The sequence below is a fragment of the Andrena cerasifolii genome, chromosome 5 (genome assembly GCF_050908995.1).
Source record: "Andrena cerasifolii isolate SP2316 chromosome 5, iyAndCera1_principal, whole genome shotgun sequence".
Taxonomy (NCBI): domain Eukaryota; kingdom Metazoa; phylum Arthropoda; class Insecta; order Hymenoptera; family Andrenidae; genus Andrena; species Andrena cerasifolii.
In genome coordinates this window covers 4,297,795-4,316,714 of record NC_135122.1, presented here as the reverse complement: position 1 = coordinate 4,316,714, position 18,920 = coordinate 4,297,795, and the positions used below count along the sequence as shown (strand labels likewise).

The 18,920-nt window shown below is 35.3% G+C and overlaps 1 protein-coding gene across 1 annotated transcript in view; it reads left to right on the top strand.

Moving 5' to 3' along the window:
• Invadolysin (leishmanolysin-like peptidase, invadolysin) overlaps window positions 1–18,920 on the top strand; it is a 310,080-nt gene that overhangs the window by 220,128 nt on the left and 71,032 nt on the right. The window contains exon 3 of the mRNA XM_076813031.1: window positions 2,483–2,583. Within this exon, the coding sequence (XP_076669146.1) occupies window positions 2,483–2,583 (101 nt within the window). The remainder of the gene's footprint in view (window positions 1–2,482; window positions 2,584–18,920) is intronic.

Sequence of the window (18,920 nt, the reverse complement as noted above, 5' to 3'; positions counted from 1 at the left end):
TTTGGAATCGCTGCAGAATCCATATGTACGATAAACATATATAAATAGAACCGATATATTAAAAAATTTCAGATTTTTATAAGTTACTTAGAATAACGGGTTTTCACAATAGTTTAGCAATGAAACCTTTTCATACCAGTTTGAAACAGTTCTTTTTAGAGGTTTAATCCCTGTTCTGAAGCATCCAGACATATTATGAGAAAGAGACATTTTACAATTTAAATCTCCAGACCCAGATAGCAGACAGCCATTTTGCAAACGTCTTAAGAACTTCAAGCTAACAACGTTCAGAACGTCTTAGGTAGGAACGTTCACCAGGGCCGGCGTGAATTGTGTGGAATGTGTGGAGTATTCCACACTTGAGATTTCGCTGTGCTTGGAATTCCTACCCTTGTGTGTGGCATTCAGGAATTTGGAAGGCATTTTACCACTTTTTATTTTTTGCTTGCATACTACTGTTCTTTAGGCTGTTGAAATTTGATCTTTTAATTCGTACTCTTTACTCTCCCCCCAACTGTACACTGGGGAAATATTTGCTCCACCGACCCTGACGTTCACTAAAACTGCGAAGACGTCCAGGAGACATCGTAAACACATTTGAGCCTAGTTATGCAGAATGCTACCAACTGTCAGAGTAACTGAAAAGTAATTAAACGCAGTATGGATCCCAATAATTTTGTGATATTTATTTTGCAAAAAATTACTAACCCATAGAACAACTCCCACATTATACAATTATTAAAACTACCAAGCCATAGTTCCACTTTAGGCTTAAAAAACAAAAGCCGCAGAAAATTGAGAGTAATATTAATTATACTACTCGCTATTAAATAAGCAATTAAAGAACATTGTAAAGTAATAACAAGAAATGAAACCATACCCAATAAAAGTAAAGCTACATTACCGTAACAATTAAAATATTTAAACTTTGTCGGTTTCAGATCATTGGTGTTTGGTAGCTTTCTGCATAACTAGGCCCATTTCATGTTACAAATCAGTTTGTCTTTAAGGCGTCTTAATTAGCTAACACTTCGGTGCACAGCGGCTCTTTAGATCTCACCAAGACGATCTCCACTATCTTGTTTAGATCACTTGTTGACATTTAATGGACATGATTAAGTCTTCAATAGATCTCCATTAAGCTCAAAGTGCTCAACCTGTATTTACCTACCCCTAAATTGAAATAATATCAATTTTGATAATAGAATCTTTAATGTGTAAATGTGCTCTTGAAATTTCTTGATCCAAGCTTGTACCAGGTTCGTCTGCTTTCTATTTTGGGCAATGTTTATATTTTCTGCAGCGCCTTAGAAAAGAATATCGATCCCACATTTATGTTCAACCCCACAGTAACGCAGGAGCTGCGGAATATGCAGGGTAGGGGATGGGGTGGGGTCGTATCGCCGGAATTTGAACTCGCAGCCTTAAGGTTAATTGATTCCCACTAGCTCTAGCGGGACGCGACGCTCAAGAGACGGTCACGTTCATCGTCGAGGATATATCGACGGGAAAAGACAGCTAAGTCGTGCATACATAGGAAGGAATTCCTGCGGTGTAGGAACACGCTGACGCCAATCATAGTGTTAATGGGGCACATTGAATACTTCAAATGAATTTTTGATAAGTCCTATGGTATGTAATACCATTCAATATCTCCACCTGTTGCTGAAGTGTTTAGTACAGTATTCTTTTTTATATATGAGTTTATTTTGAAGTGGTCGTATTAATAACACAGTCATTAGCGACCACTTACCTCCGCGCAATGATTACATATTTGAAATTTGGTTACAAAGTTTTTACACTATACATTGAATTACATAATGCTTAATTATAAGGATTTGAAAAATTGGATTGCATTCTGGATGCTTTTAGATTCATTCAAGTTCAACTTCCTTTAATATTCAGTCGATTTCTTTCATGTGAGAACTTACAAGGGGAGGCACCGTGGTAGACGCCGATTTTGACGAGCCTTGGCACGATGGATCTATATCGAAAATCAGTAAATAGGTGTCCGAGCGTTTCTGCCAATGGGCGTTAATAATAGAGATATTTACATGGAAATTATATATATATATATGTATAAAATAATCACATAAAATAATCATAATTCGGTGACAATAGTATTTATTAACCAGAACTGGCAAAATATTGGGCAAATATTGATGCAGTACGGGATGGGATCACCGTCACCCTCTTTCGAATAAAAAACAGACCATTAAAATCGGTCCATATTCTGAGAAATTATGCGGGGACAAACATACAAAAAAAATACGTATGGGTCGAATCTATAACATCCTCCTTTTTGAAGTCGGTTAAAAAGTTAAAAGACTTTCCCATTTTATTTGTTACCATATTCTTATTTAACTCATATTAATTGTAGGACATCACGTGCAAATATAAATCTCTTGATTTATAAATAGAATTTAATTTCTTTAATTCTTCAAAAATGGGTTTAAAAACGTCTTCCCCCTTTGCTTTACAGGTTATTCATGGCGTTCATATAGAACCAGCACATGAAGTAAGGAAGCGTAGTATCAGCCAGCCGGTTCGGATTCTGCTGTCATACGATGAAAGTGTCTACAGGTGAGCTCCTATTTTATTTAACTTAATTAAAATTTCCCGATTCTAAGTATAAAATTAAAGTTGTGGCAACCGGTAATTATATTATTTTATTTGAAACGGTGCATACGCTGAAAATTCAGCATTGAAATATACTTGAGGAAATATCAGTTGAATAGAATTTATTCGTTATAAACAAGTAAGAATTCAAAGTCTTCTTGCGAGGCATTGTGGCAGACGAATGATGGAATTTTCTGTCATATATAGCTGCTATTCTAAACATAAATTAATATTGCAGTGTTTGTTCAGATAGTACTTATGTTCTCTCAAAATATTGGATTATACCTACTCGTCAATTTAACCCTCCGTGCACCAGGTGTTTAAATATCAAAATTAGGCATAACTGAACTAGGAAACTGCGGGTGTTGGGTCTCTGTGTAGCTGGAGCTGCGACGTCGCTGCTTCGTGCAGTGGCACGATTAAATTTCTAATTTTCTAATTTCTTTAACGAAAATTGATGTTAGTTTTTAATTTTATAATAAAATACCGCAATATGAATAATCTTCCCTCTTCTTTTCTTATAATCCCGACATGTATGTAAAACAAAATTTAAGATACATATATTTATATAAAAGCTACTTATTTGGTGGGGTATATCATATCCCACCTTGTACGGGGTGTGACATTTCTTCACGTGATGCACGGAGGGTTAAACAGTCGAATGCGTGTCTGTATGAATTTTTTATGTGCTTGTAGATTTGATACACAGAAGGGGATTTTTGAGGAGGCGTTAAATTTTGGACTTAAGAAATTGAAAAACCTTTAAACTCAGAGGCTTGAGGCAACTTTAAAAACAATTCACTCTTTCTTTCATGTAGCAAATTGGCAATAACTCATACGTGAGTTGCCATATTAAATTAATTTTAAAATTGTCTGGACTCTTTTAAATTAAAATTTTTGTTAATATTTCACGGAAACGGCAGCAGACGTTTGTTAGCCTAGGGGCGCGAATTCTCCAAATCCGCCCCCCACTGATACATGCTTGAAGAATAATTCATTTGAACATTCTATAAATAACGGACCACTCTGTACAGGGTTTTATTCGTAATTCAAATCAGTTCTGAATTCTTCGTATCAACCGTGCAATACTGTAAGGCAAGGCTGGCGAACTTCTTATGCCAGTAAGGGTATCGCCGTTACTGTTGCAACTAGTACTGTTGCCAACATTTCTTCACGCCGTTTTTGTGTGAAACGCTCCGCGATTACTCTTCTAATCTGACATCGTGGGCATTAGTTATAATGTTAACTTGCTTCTTGCTAGAGACAAATGAACGTACGGTTTCAGTGTTGCGTGAGTATGGTAAGAAATGTACAGTGCTCCGTTATTCGCACGACCGTTCGGAAACGCTCGCGTGCGATTTTCGGTGCACGGTCACGATTTTATCGCGGGATCGAGCCTATGTAAGACACGCCGGGAGTGAGTGAGATAGAACTTGAGGTAGGGATGTTGATCGTGCGTTTTCTGAAGGATAGGTACTCCGTGCAGTTTATTAAGCATTAGTGTAATTAAAGGGGGATTCTCGTGTAACAGCCCCCGAAATTTATGATTTTTTTTTTAAAAAACTATTGTTAATATTGCATTAAACTGTTTTGGGATGTTAGGAGGCATCTTTAAACTAGCAAAAAATATTTTTTTTATGTCGATCATTCGTATTAATTATTAATTATTGTGGATTCGTTTTAATCTCTTTGACGATGGTGGCGTCAGGTGTTGCATCTGTCACAGTCATCTGACTGCAAAAAGAAGAAAATTTTCTTAAAGTTAAATAATGTACGCTGGGACAGGGGCTAAAATTTTAACTTTAGTTTTTATTTATAATACTTTTTTCGTCGGTATAAAGAATAGTATGAAAAATTTGTCTAAGGAAGAAACTTACTTTTTCTTTCAAACGCTATAACTCTTTCAATGTTTCAGTTTTTTCCTTTAAAATAGACCAATCCGAGCGTAAGCAATCTAACTTTAAGAAACTTCTATTTTTTTACAATCAGATGACTGTGATAAGTGCTACACATCCCGCCAACGCGAGTTACACCGTCGAAGAGGTGGTCAAGATTCCACAATAATTAATAAATAATCGATAGGATGGACATAAAAAAAATACTTTCTGCAAGTTTAAAGATGCCTCCTTATATCCCAAAAGAGTTTAATCCAATATGATCAACAGTTTTTAAAAAAAAAATTATAAAATATCAGTTACTTTTCGGGCTGTTGGGCGAGAATCCCCCCTTAAGGAGGTTCGATACTGGAACAAAAATGATGAGAAATTTTTTAAAACTGTTTTAATCTAATGTTCAAAGTGTAGTCCGCATTGTGTCAAAATTTCAAGTCGATTGACCGCACGGTTTTTGAAAAAATTGAAATCAAAGTTACGCTCTTATACACAGGCTGTTACAGGAGAAGCGATACAATTTCTATAAAATGTTACACAGAGTCCTTAAAAATGACGAAAAAGTTCTAAAAAATGTTGCAATGAAAAGCTTAAATATTGCTGTGAAATTCTAAAAAAGAAAATCGGACATGAACCATACCGATTTATTAGATAATTGAATAAATAGACAGCAATGTGCTCGTATTTTTTTAACTGCCTGAAGGAACTGTTTGAAACGTGGCAACGCTGTACGCCGGGTAGTCATCTGTACAACGGATACTTGTACAAAGGATACAGTTAAAATTGGTAAAAACACTACCAAGCTGTAAATATGTATTTAGTAATTTGATGCGAACCGGCACGAACGCGCAAAAGGACGCTACAAGTGTCAGATGGAAAGAGAAAAAAAAGATGGACGCAAAGCGACGTTGCCGCATTTCACTCACATATTTTACGCTACTTTCAATGGAAATATTATATTTCTAGCTGCATTAAACATACTTTTTGGTTAATTGAATTTCGAAACAAAATATGTAGTAATAATTTTATTAGGAACAGTTATGTAAATAACATTTTTGTCTATATAATTTTTTTTATCTAAGATTGGTATCACTGCAGAGGGCCCATGTATAAGCATAGGCTTATCCCTCTCGCTGTCTGTCCCGCAAGTGAGTTATCGAACCTCCTTAAGTCAGCACTCAGTAATTTTGAAGGTAAAATATAGAGTACTTTGTTCTACACATTAGCGGTTGAAAACCACACTGTATTCAAATGCTACATACACCTAGGTATATGTCGCGCGGTTTTCAAATTCGATTTTCTCTAAAATAAAGTATGAGACAAAAATTATTTTTTTTTGCACTTACGACTTATTTTCACTCAAGAAATCGTACATTTCCTAATCTTATTTCTAATTTGTTTTCATTCTTTATTTTAAAACATGCAGTTATTTACATACGTAAATATTGTTGGTATTTCAAGGAGCAACAATTCATTTTATTCATAATCTTCAAAGTATTGAGCAAAAACTGCACAAAAAATATAGGTATATTTTTCGTGCTCAAAATTTTTATGAAAATGTACAACTCAGTGTGTATTTATCAACAAACAAAGACTGATTATTAGTAGAATTTAAGATTTTTCTTTTGTGCGTATTTAAGATGTATTGAAAAATAGAAGAAGACCAAATTTTGGCATCTTCTGTGTAATTTACAAGTTCAATCTGTTCTATTGTAATCGAACATGGGAAGATTAAAAATTTGTATCAAATTGAACATTGCTATATCGTTTATCGCTGAGCTTACTTGACAGCCGCCATCGCACGATAACAAAAAGCTTAATCACCTTTACAATTTTAAGCCCATTGAAAATTGTGAAAAGCAATTCGCTATGTCACATTCTGTATAGAAAAATGTACAACCTATTATTTTTATGCCCAGCTTGACGTTTGAAATAGATCGAAGAATTCAGGGGCATAATATAATATACACTCACGAGCACAGACAAAAATTTCGCAGCCAACGTATGTAGGTCCGTAAATCAATCCTGATAGACATACAAGCAATTTATTTTATTTATGGAAATCAATCACACACATGCTGTGATATGTCATGACGCAGAGGTTGCCCAGCAATATTTTCTTGTCTTGTCGATATTCTTGATGTTCAGACCACGACCCTCTGGATCTCCTTTTATGGTGATACACGGAAAACTTTAGTTTCTATGTCCCAAATTTATGATATGAAAGATTTGAAACGGCGAATATAAAGTGCCTGGAAAAGAACGCGACACGATTCAAAAATATTTTTGAAAATGTACTTTATTCGTTCACTATTACAAGGCTATTGAAATCCAAGATACACACGAACATTTTCTTTATAAAACTAAGATTTTCATTTAAGGTTGATTTGCGGTTCAGTAGGCTGTTCTTAGGTTTATGACAAAACTTTATTAGGTACCATGCAGCACTAATCATAGTGATAACAAAAATAATATAAATAATGAATCATAATTTCTTTTACAGTTTATAGCATCCAGTTTGATCGCCTGATTATTATACGTAAATAATGCTATTAACGTTAACAACGTTGTTAAAAGCGTGTTATTTAATAACACTGTAGGTATGTGTTATATATATATATAAAATATATATTAAATAACACGCATTGTTTTCTATATATATATATAAAAATAACAAAAATAACAAATACCTACATAACTGTCTTATTTCGCAAAACTTTGTTAATAAAAAGAAGGTTAATTGTTAATAGAAAGCAAAATTATTTTTTCAACACAAAAGGTATTAATATCAGAGACTATAATCTGAAAAAATAATTTTGAAACACCAGCACGAGTGGGAAGTCACGTTCTGTTTTCAATACCGTAGCGAAATAGTTTGGCAAAATGTGCGGCGCCGACAGTGGTAGTCGCGCGCGTCGTCGCTGAGCGGCAGTGGGTACGCCCGCCGCTGGTGGCTTCTGTATTGAAAACAAAACGTGTCTTACCACTTCTGTTGATGGCTTTCGAGGGAAAAATGTCTGCTGCATCGCGTGGAGTAGTCAGATTTTCTCATAGACCTTTAGTTTTTGAAATATATAAAAAAATATCTGCAAAAATTGGTGCATTTCGGGTGTCCTTTTCCCTTTGATCATAGCAAGGTGCATAGTTAATGTTTATTATTGAAGTGATTCGCCGCGATGCCATTTAAGCAGGAATTAAACGAAATTCGTTTCGACGGAACGGCGGAGCAAAGAAGTAAATGGATTAACGGCTTTATGTCGAAAGTCGTTGACGGAAATTCTTGGGTGAAGTTGTAGGCATGGTACGTCACAAGCAGAACGTGTATCGCGTAAGACACGCATTAAGGCGGCTGGCATTGCGACAAGGTAACTTTTAACTTCCGAACCAGAAGTTCAGCAGTTGTTAAATGCTTCCGTGACACACGGAGCCAAACTTTCCAAGTATGTACTAGTTTACAAGTTTCTATGGTACATTCGCCGTGGTTCTTCTTCTCCCCTTGGACATGTATTCACCCTTAAGCAACCTCTTATACTTGAACGGTCTCCTATCCGGCATTACATTGGCCAACCCTACGGGATACGACACAATTGTTGTTACACATGGATCGTTGTTCTAATCAAATACCTCCTTTGCATATACTCTTTGTACAATGTAAGTTTATTATAAAATTATGATAAACAAAATGGGACACAGGAATTATAAGTCACGATTTGTTTATTATTTACTGGCTAATGTGTAGTAGGGTGTGTAAATTTTGAGGGTAAATTTAAAATTTTTTAAAATTTTAAAACGACTAGTGACAAAGTAATGCTGTTTTTAATTCTGAATCTGAAACTATCTTCGGAAATTGATTTGAGTGAGGTTTAGATATTTCAAATCACAGTTGAAAAAAGTGAAAATTAAGTAAGATTTAACTACAAACTTGCTTACATAAAAACTGGAAAATGAAAATAAAAATATGTGGAAATTAGTGTTTATTACATTCACATGAAAATGTATGGAAATGTGTATTTATTACAAAATGAAAAAATATGTAACTTTAGCAACAGATCTAGCCATATGTCATCTACGTAGTAAATTTAATGCTATTTAACAGAACCCACCAAAGAAGCGATATCTTATTTGCTTCTGTTGCGGTTCATAAGCTCAATTATTAATTTTTTTAAAAATAATTTTAATAACTTTCGTATTTTTTTATAATTTCAAATGAAATTCCAATTAGCTAAATAATGTGTTACACCAAATTTAAAGGCAGTGGTTAATTTTAAACCTGAAATTGTAGCGTTTTTCCACTAGTCGTTTTTAAAATTAAAACGTTGAAAAAAATGACACCCCCTAATATTTAGTATAATAAAATAACAGTCTTTCACAGGATAGAATCAATTTTTACTGTTTACCAGCAAGTACGCTTTGAACTTCAATGTTAGTTAAGTTATAGACTGTTAAGGTGTAGTTTGGTCTTTCTGTTTAAACAGTGAAACAAATTTGTTGAGTGTCTGCGGATAAGTACAGTGCTCAGCACGACAAACTTTTGACTAAATACTATCTTCATCTGTCCTTTGACTTCGTCTTTGCTCAAGGAGCTGTTGATACTCTCTAAAGGAGGATGAAACCTCCCGCGAACGAAACGTTTAAACGTTTTATTTTAGGATTTTTTTCTGAATAAGTATATGTTCAATCAAAACAATCTTTTGGTATGTTGTTAGGGGTTGTTCAGTATTTTTTCGGACATAAAATAATTGTTCCCTATAAAGATATAATACACGTACTGCGTGAAAACGTTCCTCGTTGCTGGAACAAATGTCAGGATAACAAGTTAATCTGTAATCAATATCTTGCTGTTTAGAATCAACATCATTCGCTGAAAATTTTCTAAATGACAGTCGTAGAAAAGGTGGAAAATCGAAAATTGTACAAAACATTTGGAGGTTTTTGTTCATAAAAGAAAAAATATTTCATGTTTTTAGTTGATTCTAGTACCAGCACTGAACATAACCCTATTGAATAATAAAATGTCAAGATATTGATTACAGATCAACACGTTATCCTGTATTATATCTTTATAAAGAACATTTATTTTATGTGTAAAAAAATATTGAACAATACACTGTGGACACCCCATACCAACATACCAATAGACTGTTTTGATTGAACTTATACTTTTCCACAAAAAAAATTCCTAAGGAAACACTATTATTCGCACAGGCTTCAGAAATTAACACAACCCTCTTAAGGGGTTAGCTACCGTCAAGAGGTAGAAAGGTTTGTTGAATAAAGTTTTATAGCTTCTCGGAAAAAAAAATTCCCAAAAATCACACCTTTTTTCAGCCTCCTGACTGAGCGTAACCCCTTAAAACGATGGTAATTTTATTTCCTAAAGCTTTACAATTGAAACTTCTGTAATATATCCAAGCGGGCTAGACGAAACAGTTTCGTGAAACCAGATATTTCTAGACCGTTTCCTAGAGCCCTCTGAACCATTACATTCATTCAGTCGCCATGTCGCCGAACGCCACGTTCTACTAATTGTAAGCCTTACTTACCTTAACTACATTCTACCTTGCACTAGAATACCCTTTATTCAGTTCAGAACCCAAAATTATTGCAGCCCTGCAGTTTTCCAAACTCTAAAATATTCCAAACCACAAACTTAAATATTACAGAGCTCTACAACCTCCTTTATTGCAAAAAATCCTTAAAATTGACACGTTAGCAATTCAGTGTAGTAAAAATTCAAGTCAATTATATATAAGGTGATGAATAATCACCGGTGGTTAGCTTCACGTGGCCTCCTTCCACTACACAAAAATAAATTCGTTTTATTTAGTCATTACACTCGTTCTGGGTTAGGTCATATAAAATATGGATTTACCTGCGCTCTGTCCTTTGTTAGCTAGACTGAAACCCCAAATTCATAGATATCAGAAAAGAGTAACACATCCTTCGAATGACTTTGTACTACAGGTCGGCGAAATTGTATAAACAACTGCTATTCTACTAGGGATAAAAAAAGTGTAATACATATGCAATTTAACCCTTTTCCAAAATTTGGGTCATTTTTACTTGAAATCGAATCACAAATCCTCATCCCTCCTTTACTAATGTATTATTTGCACTGAAACTCCTTCATATCTTCAAATAACTAATCACCGTCAATACTAAATAATAATAATTATTTTATTACATTTTTTTGTAACTTTTTATTTTTATTTATTTTTTATTCTGGAAGTTTAATAAGTTCTTCAAATGTTAAACCGGAATAATTAAATAAACCGAGTTTTATTTTTGTATGCTCGTTTCTTGTAAATATATATTGGATTAATTTGACCCAAATTTACCTATCCGTGTAATTTTACAAATTCAATATGAGGGTTAAAAAAGATAGAGGTAAACTTGAAATCTCCGATAATCCTACCAACAAAAAAATTACTACTGGCATGATATTGCCCCCTCGGCACCGTACATTGTGAATAAAGTTTTTTCATATTTCAAAAAATAATGGAGTTATTCCAGGTAGTAAAAGTTATTGTCCCACCCTGTATAAGGATGTAATGATGTTACTGGTTATCAAAATTAAAATTGCACTTGCAGCTAAAGTTTCGTACAGCTCGTTACACAGCATCTTGACTCATGCACGATTTAATCAGAACGCTAGGGAGTAAGATCCTTAACCAACTCCTTCAAGCACCAAATAGAATCTCGCCATAAGTGGGTACCGTCGTTCCGAAGAACTCTTTATTTCAATGAGCAAAAAGCATTGTCTTAGACCGCTCTTTGAAACAGCAAAGTAGAGATATACATGCATAGATGAACTGCGGCATAAACTCACCGCCGAGATTACTGTGTTTGGATTCGCGACCTGCTCTCTACTCCAACGGGTTGAGAGAGAAGCGAGTTGGTGTCCGGTTGACGAATAACGCGATCAGCTGAATATTATTACGTTCCCATTTTGTGAATGTGAGGTGGTTTCAATTTTCGCAGCGGTTCGATATACATGATAATAACATAATAATTATTGTTATATTAAAATACAGCGGTTTTAGTTCTGCGTGAAATTCAAATCGGTTTACAAAATTAAATAAATTTTAATCAAATGAAAATGTTTCGTTCTCAATTGTTTCTTTTTTCATTTTTTCTATTCTTCAGTTTTCCTTTCTCTGGGACCCCTATACAGCCCGAGGCCGGGCTGCACCCTCCCTGTGGCCGACCCTGGCCACGACATTCTGTCTTTTTTACTGACGCTTCGGGTACTTACGTGTCCCGATTGCGGTGCCCTGTTCCCATTACGGAGCCTTTATACTTGAAGAAGTCGTACGAAAAAACTCGCATAAATAAATAGAGAAAGATTTTTTTTAAGTAAGTTAAACTATTGTGTGACAAACGAGAAGCTTGCATTTTTCAACAATTAAAGCATAGTAAAAAATATTTCAAAAATGAATATGTAGATTTCGATGGATTTACCCAAATCCTTACCAGAAACGGTAAGGAACACGTATTTTACAAACGTGAATAAATTGATAATTATATCAAGGTTCCAATTTTATTAAAAAATAGCAAAATGAGTACTTTTGAAACGTTTTCGTATTTTTTAAAGTGAAGCCAGTAATAGGGACAGGAATTTAACGCTTGTCCCTATTACCGTGCCCCTCAGTGCCCACTACTGGCTCCCTCTGTAACTGCTAAACCTAACCTTACTTTCGGTTCTCTGAACGGGTGAGCAGAAATTTATATTTGCATATTTTGCTTTTGCAATGAAAAAGTAATATTAAAATTACATACAAATACCTCTCGTAGAGAAAAAAATGTTTTGAACAGTTCAAATTTCGAAGACATAACCTAACCGCGGGAACGTTATTAAAAAAAGGGCACCGTAATACGGACAACGCACTTTTCAGGGCACGGTAACTGAGACAAAAACGTGTATATTTATTTCAATTAAAAAAATATGAAAAATTAACATTTTTAAACCGAAAAATGCCTTAATAAAGAGAAAGATTCAAAAAACAAATATAAATTTTCACCAAGCAAAATTAAAGTAAGAAAAGTCAGTAATTAATTCCTTCGTGGGCAAGTCGACGTCAAAACACCGTAATTTGGACAAGTACCCTAAGGATGGGATCCGAAGCACTTCGAAGCCCTTCGAATCTATATATATATGACGAAAACTTCGGCGCACTTCGAACATGATTCGAAACTTAAAACTCTTGAGTCTTGATAGGTCTTGAAAGTCTTGGAAGTCTTGGAAGTGTTGAAAATGAACATCTAGTTGCCAAAATCTAGCCAGGTTAATCAGTCAGATGATCCAAGACTTTGAAGTAAGAGTTTCAAGACTTCCAAGACGATCAAGACTTTCAAGACTTCCAAGATTTTCAAGATTTTCAAGACTTTCAAGTCATTCAAGACCTATCAAGACTCAAGACTTATCAAGACTTTCAAGAGTTTTAAGCTTCGAATTTTTCGCCTGATATTCAAGACAGATTCGAAGCGCTTCGACGTGCTTCGGATCCCATCACTAATGACGCTGTCTTGAGATCGGTTCTCGTCCCGAAGCTTTCGAACGCCGCGCTTCGGGGGTCCTAAACCCAAAATGAATCGCATAAATTTGCCTTTACAAGGAATTACAGTGCTAGCTAGAATTAACAATCTGCTTTCGTCGAATAATTGTAAATATTCTGATTTGACCAGAGACAGTGTTACAATAAATATTGCTGAAATTATTTAACAGGGGGTAAATACATTCCATCTGTTTCGATATACTACAAAATTTCTCTGTCCGTTGACATTTTATTAAAACTATAGGTACTTCCGGCGATTTATGTGAATATGTTTTCAGTTAATTTCGAAATTGTACCCCCTTTCCCCCGAATCACATACATCAAAGCCAAATTTTTGTTCCGGTTGCTCCAAAACTGTCGCCGGTGGTTAATCGTGTTTCCTCGTTACCGATAATTAATCCCGTGCCCCTCAGGGGCAGATAATAAAACGAAGAGTACCGAATTAATCGGTAGAGCCAGATCGATCGACATCTCCTGTGTTTGCTCGTCCGACGATCTCTCCCCGGAGATGGGTGAGGGCAACCAATGGAATAGAAAGCGTTAAAATGTCCGTCCTCTATGGCCGAAAACTTGGGCACGCGCCAGATAACCGCCCGCTGTTTGTATGTATAGATCGCGACGCGAGTGACGGGACCTTATTCAATTTGAAATGCACCCGTGAGCGTCGACGGTATTTGAAAAAAGTTCACTTCATTGGGATGGATCTATGCCAAACGATTGCATCTGTTCTGGGCGACTTTGAATTACTGCACAAGTATTAAATTGAAATACCAAATGTGTACAATGGTGTATTGCGAGTCAGAAATATATGGAGGGCTGAGGATCATAGTGGTGTAAGTGTAAATTTTGATAATTTGAGTTAATAACAGTTTTTAAGTCTTAAAAGCTCCATCTGTTTTCTGGCATAGTGTATTAGGTTGTAACTTCATACTTGACTAACAATAAGAAATAAGACGTAAATAAAATATTATATTTCATATTATATCTATTTAATTTTTGTATTTTTCATATTTTTCATATTTTTCATATTTTTCATATTTTTCATATTTTCATATTTTTCATATTTTTCATATTTTTCATATTTTTCATATTTTTCATATTTTTCATATTTTTCATATTTTTCATATTTTTTTATATTTTTCATATTTTTCATGTGAAATCATCTTTGCTAATTCCAATTGTACCTTTAATTCACGAAAAACATTAAAAACATTCTCACGCAAAGATTGTGAAATCAACTTTGCTAATTTCAATTGTATTCTCGTTCTCCGTTCGAACACTGATTCCTCAGTCACTTTTTATACTTGACATTCCTTTATTGGCCACAAATCGATTCAGTGCTCAGATATTCAGCTTCGGTTTTAAGGAATTAGCGGGCGAGGCCTGTAGTTGACACAAAAACTTTTATAAGAGGAACATCTTCTGTTAAAAATGTCGTATGAAAATCGTTTTACGATGGAAAATAATAAAAACTTGGTAGTGACTAATTTAAACGAATCAAAGTCGGTAATAGATTAATAGCACATTCGCCAACCTGCACTAGTGATATGAAACAGTTTGTTTTAAGTCGACTTCATAGTTTTTTCTTATACAACGCCCGCTAATTCCTTAAAACCGAAGCTGAAAATCTGAGCACTGAATTGATTTGTGGCCAATAAAGGAATGTCAAGTATAAAAAGTGACAGAGGAATCAGTGTTCGAACGGAGAACGAGAATACAATTGAAATTAGCAAAGTTGATTTCACAATCTTTGCGTGAGAATGTTTTTAATGTTTTTCATGAATTAAAGGGTTAAAGGTACGATTGGAAAAAGCAAAGATGATTTCACAATCTTTGCGTGAGAACTTTTTTCGCGAATTAAAGGGGATTAGCTTCTTCCATACATGAGTCATGTTTATGGGTCATATTTTCATTAATTAGTAGTTTACTTTGCTGCTTACACGTGCTGTTTACTTTGCACGTAGTCTGAGAACTAATAAATTTTTATAATACTATGGATGGAAAGTACGTCTATCGAGATCCAGGCTTTCTCGAGCTTCCCGTTCTTCGCGGGACTATTATTTTTGTTTATTATCTAACCGTACGTTGATATTGCGCAAACGAGGGGGTGAGTTGTGTGCATTTAGAGCGCACCCCTAAAAGCGGTCTACCAATTTATTATTTTCCACTTTGGAAGTAATGCCTACGATGGAGGAGTGCTTAACTCCTGCTGGAGATGCAAGGAGAGGGTGGCGTGCACCCTCGCCATTCACGAACTTTCACGTTCACGTCGGTCGGGGCGATGTAGAGACTTGGGTGTAAATTGCGTGTAATGAAATTTCCCGCAGAAATAGGGAAAAGGGGAGAGGTGACGCAATATTCGCTCTTTTTTTCAACAACAAGCGAACATGAAAGCGTACATTTTTTCGCCTTTTGTGCTTGGCGAGAGTATCCGATGTGGTTTTTATCCCAACTTTATCTGCAAAACTGTATCTATTCGCCAGTATTCGACCAATTAACTTGAATAGAACAGATTGCGAAATCTATTACAACTGCGTTTCGTTGAAATACAATTCAGAAGGAAATAGTTTAACAGTTTCTCAAAATGCAACTGGTTTGACACCGAAATGTCGTATTCTGTGGACTGGTGCGTTTCTTTTTAGTATGCAAATAGTTGCTCAAGTTCTGATGGCACTCGCACCCATGTTTCCTTTTATGGTCGGGAGGGGTAGACACAGAGCCGTCTTAACTGCATTGTAGGCCCTGGGGCAAAGCAATGCAGTGGGGCCCCTGCCAACTCACGGGAATAAAAATGTTTTTAACTTGGGGCCCCTGGCGACTGCCCAGTGTGCCCATGCCTAAAGACGGTACTGGGTAGACAATTAGAGTTACCAAGCTCTTTACCGCCGAATTGGAGGTTGTATAATTTTTATTTTATAGCAAAGTAAAGATTGCTAATGAATTGGCGAGATCTCTCTGATAAAAATGAGTTCAAATACGGCACAAGTCGAACTGGTTTTAGAATAATTGAGAACCCTGCAACAAGAGGGGTGCAGCTCCATCTTTACTAACGTGTTGTTTTTCGTAAGAAAAATGAAACGTGCTACTTTTTGTAACGCACGTCGATATGTACATATTATTTTTTTGGTTACTGCTAATAATAATATAATGCGAAGCAATAATATTCAGATATTGCCATTTGAAAGTAATGATATCGTATTTGGTGTGAAACTCCTCATACATATGCACCCCTCTTTCAAGTCTGCTTGCTCAAAAACCTGCAGCTTCACATGGAATTTTACAGAAATGGCATTTATCTGTACCTATGCATTTTCCATGATGTCCAATATCAGAATTTACATCCCGCGTGCATCCACAGTGAAAAAAGCCCCAGCGCTGTTGCGTACAAAACACAATTGCTGTTAGAATGTCACCCAATCGATTCGCAGTTAGAGACACCTGGATACCGACCATTTCATTTCAACAGCGTACCATTCTGGCTATATTACATTACATTTGTTTCAATAACCTTGCTATAATGCGCTTAAGATCCCAGCGCCGTTATTTCGGCTTGTATTAATTATTTTCATAGTTGCAACACGTGATTAGCAAAAAAGCGTTCCAACGTCTATAAATCTAGAGGTAGAGAGCGTGACGTCAATTTCCGAGGGCCCTGGATAAATTTGAAAATTCTTTTAAACGAGATAAGTACTCTATTTCCTATAACGTCGCGCTTAATATTTATGTAAACAGTTTCTCGCAGTGTTTTGTTTTATTAGTATCGTTACTAGAATCATTGTCAGAAACATAACAAAAATTACTGAGGGATACGTAACTTACAGTGACTCGCATTAATATTCGGACACTTTTTAAAATCGCATAACTTTTTTAGAATTGGTCCAAACAAATTGAGTTTTTTTTTTGAGAAGCTAGAAGGATTAGTTTGCTAAATGACGTATTTGATCGTTTTGAAAAAAATGTATTTGGTTGGAATAGCGAAAGTAATAGTAAAGGTCGATTTTTAAACTTTTTTTTGTGAGCTTACGAACATTCTTAAATTATTCGTCTATAAAGTACTGTTACGAATTTTTGAAAAATTATAACAAAAATCAACTTTTTAGTGAAAAAGCGAAACCCTTGGTGTTAGTGATTATTCGACTGCCGTGGGGTAATCACGAACAGAGTGCTAAATATCGCGGAAGTCGCACAGAAAGCGCAACTTCAGTGGTCAACCCATAAAAATATTGCTACAACCTATACCTAATGTTCAACTTTCACCTATTTTTCAATTTCCTCTTCTTATGCGTTAGAAAAGAATTGCAATTGGTCGGAATATCGAAAAAAATAGTAAAGGTCGTTTCTTTAAACTTTTTTTTCTTAGCCTGTAATGAAAATTCAAAACTCCTTTTTGTAGATTTAAGTAAGTTTTATACATGCAGAAAATTTCATGAAAATCGGTTCACGGTGCTAATCTCGAAGGTTCGAGATTACTCCATCCGATTTGTTCGTCACTACCCCACGACATCAAAAAATAAAAAAGAATTTATTTCAGAGGTTAGAATCATGATTCAAGCAACGCCTTGGTCACAAAGTGTTGGTAAAAAAGCGCTTTATTTCAGCTTAAAAAAAAACAATGTATCATTAATTTAACAGTAATTACATGCAATTGGAAATTGACAAAATATTACTTGAAACATGATGAAAATAATAAATTGTGTTTATCTTGAATAGCATGAGCGTTCTGTATTTATTACTTTCTGCCCGGCGTTGGATACGACCTAAACTATTAGCTAGTGCAGAGGGAACATCGTTCTTATTTATTAAAACGCCGTAACCATCGCATTCGCGATTACCCCGCGTTCGTGTTCACCCCACTCTCCTTACATGAGCAACTACTGTAATGACAGTAATACCAAAATCCTTGAAACGCTTGTACCAATCACTGTCACCCAATTAATAAATAAACAGACTTAATGAATCGTTGAATTCCGATCGTAATTACTTTCTATGAAGCTTATATTATCTAAAACATTATATTTTGTTTCGTTAATAGCTTAAATATTAAAATTACAGCATTTCCTTTAACGTCTTGTTTTCTCTTTTGCCAGTAAGGAAGTCATCGTTTTCACTCTCCTAATATCCGCTTAAAATGTTTGATCGTTTCATCCAAATTAATGAAGCAAAAATGAAGTGTTTTTTTTTTGTATCGTATAAATTACAGTTTCAATTGTATGCCAAATTTTTTTTATGTATCACTTCACAAGTTTTATTCGTTATTTTAAGTAAAACAGTTTAGGGTGGCAGTAATTGGGTAGGTGGCAGTAATGGGGTCCTTTGCCCTAAATGCCATTTCGGTCGTCTCACTGACCGTGACCGTAACCGAAATTATATTGGTCTCGGCTCCCTACTCGCTACTTTCTTGCAAAGTATTAGGTTTCATTGCTAAGTGCACTCAGAAAAATAGAAATTCCTCTGCAAAAATGGGTGCTGTTGCACTTTTAATATGCACCGATGCATAAAAGTGCATAAAATTAATTCAAGAACATGCTGCAGTCTTACGATATTTTTCATCCCTAACCGTTTTAAAGATACAGGTAGTCCCAGTTGCGTGGCACACCCTGTAGAGAATATAAAGATTGAATATCCAAAACTGAAGACAATATGTACCTACTGATACTATGTGTTTAAATTTTTACGTAAATGCTCAAGTTTTGTGTGAATTTAAATGCACGGGGATATTTTACTTTCAGTAAAAATATCTTAAACGTGGAAACGTGTACAAGGCTGACAGTTATACGGTGTTCACAGGAAGATATCAAGCTTTCACATGATACCCACACCAAACGACAGCTGAGCGGAGCCAATAGGATGCTACCGC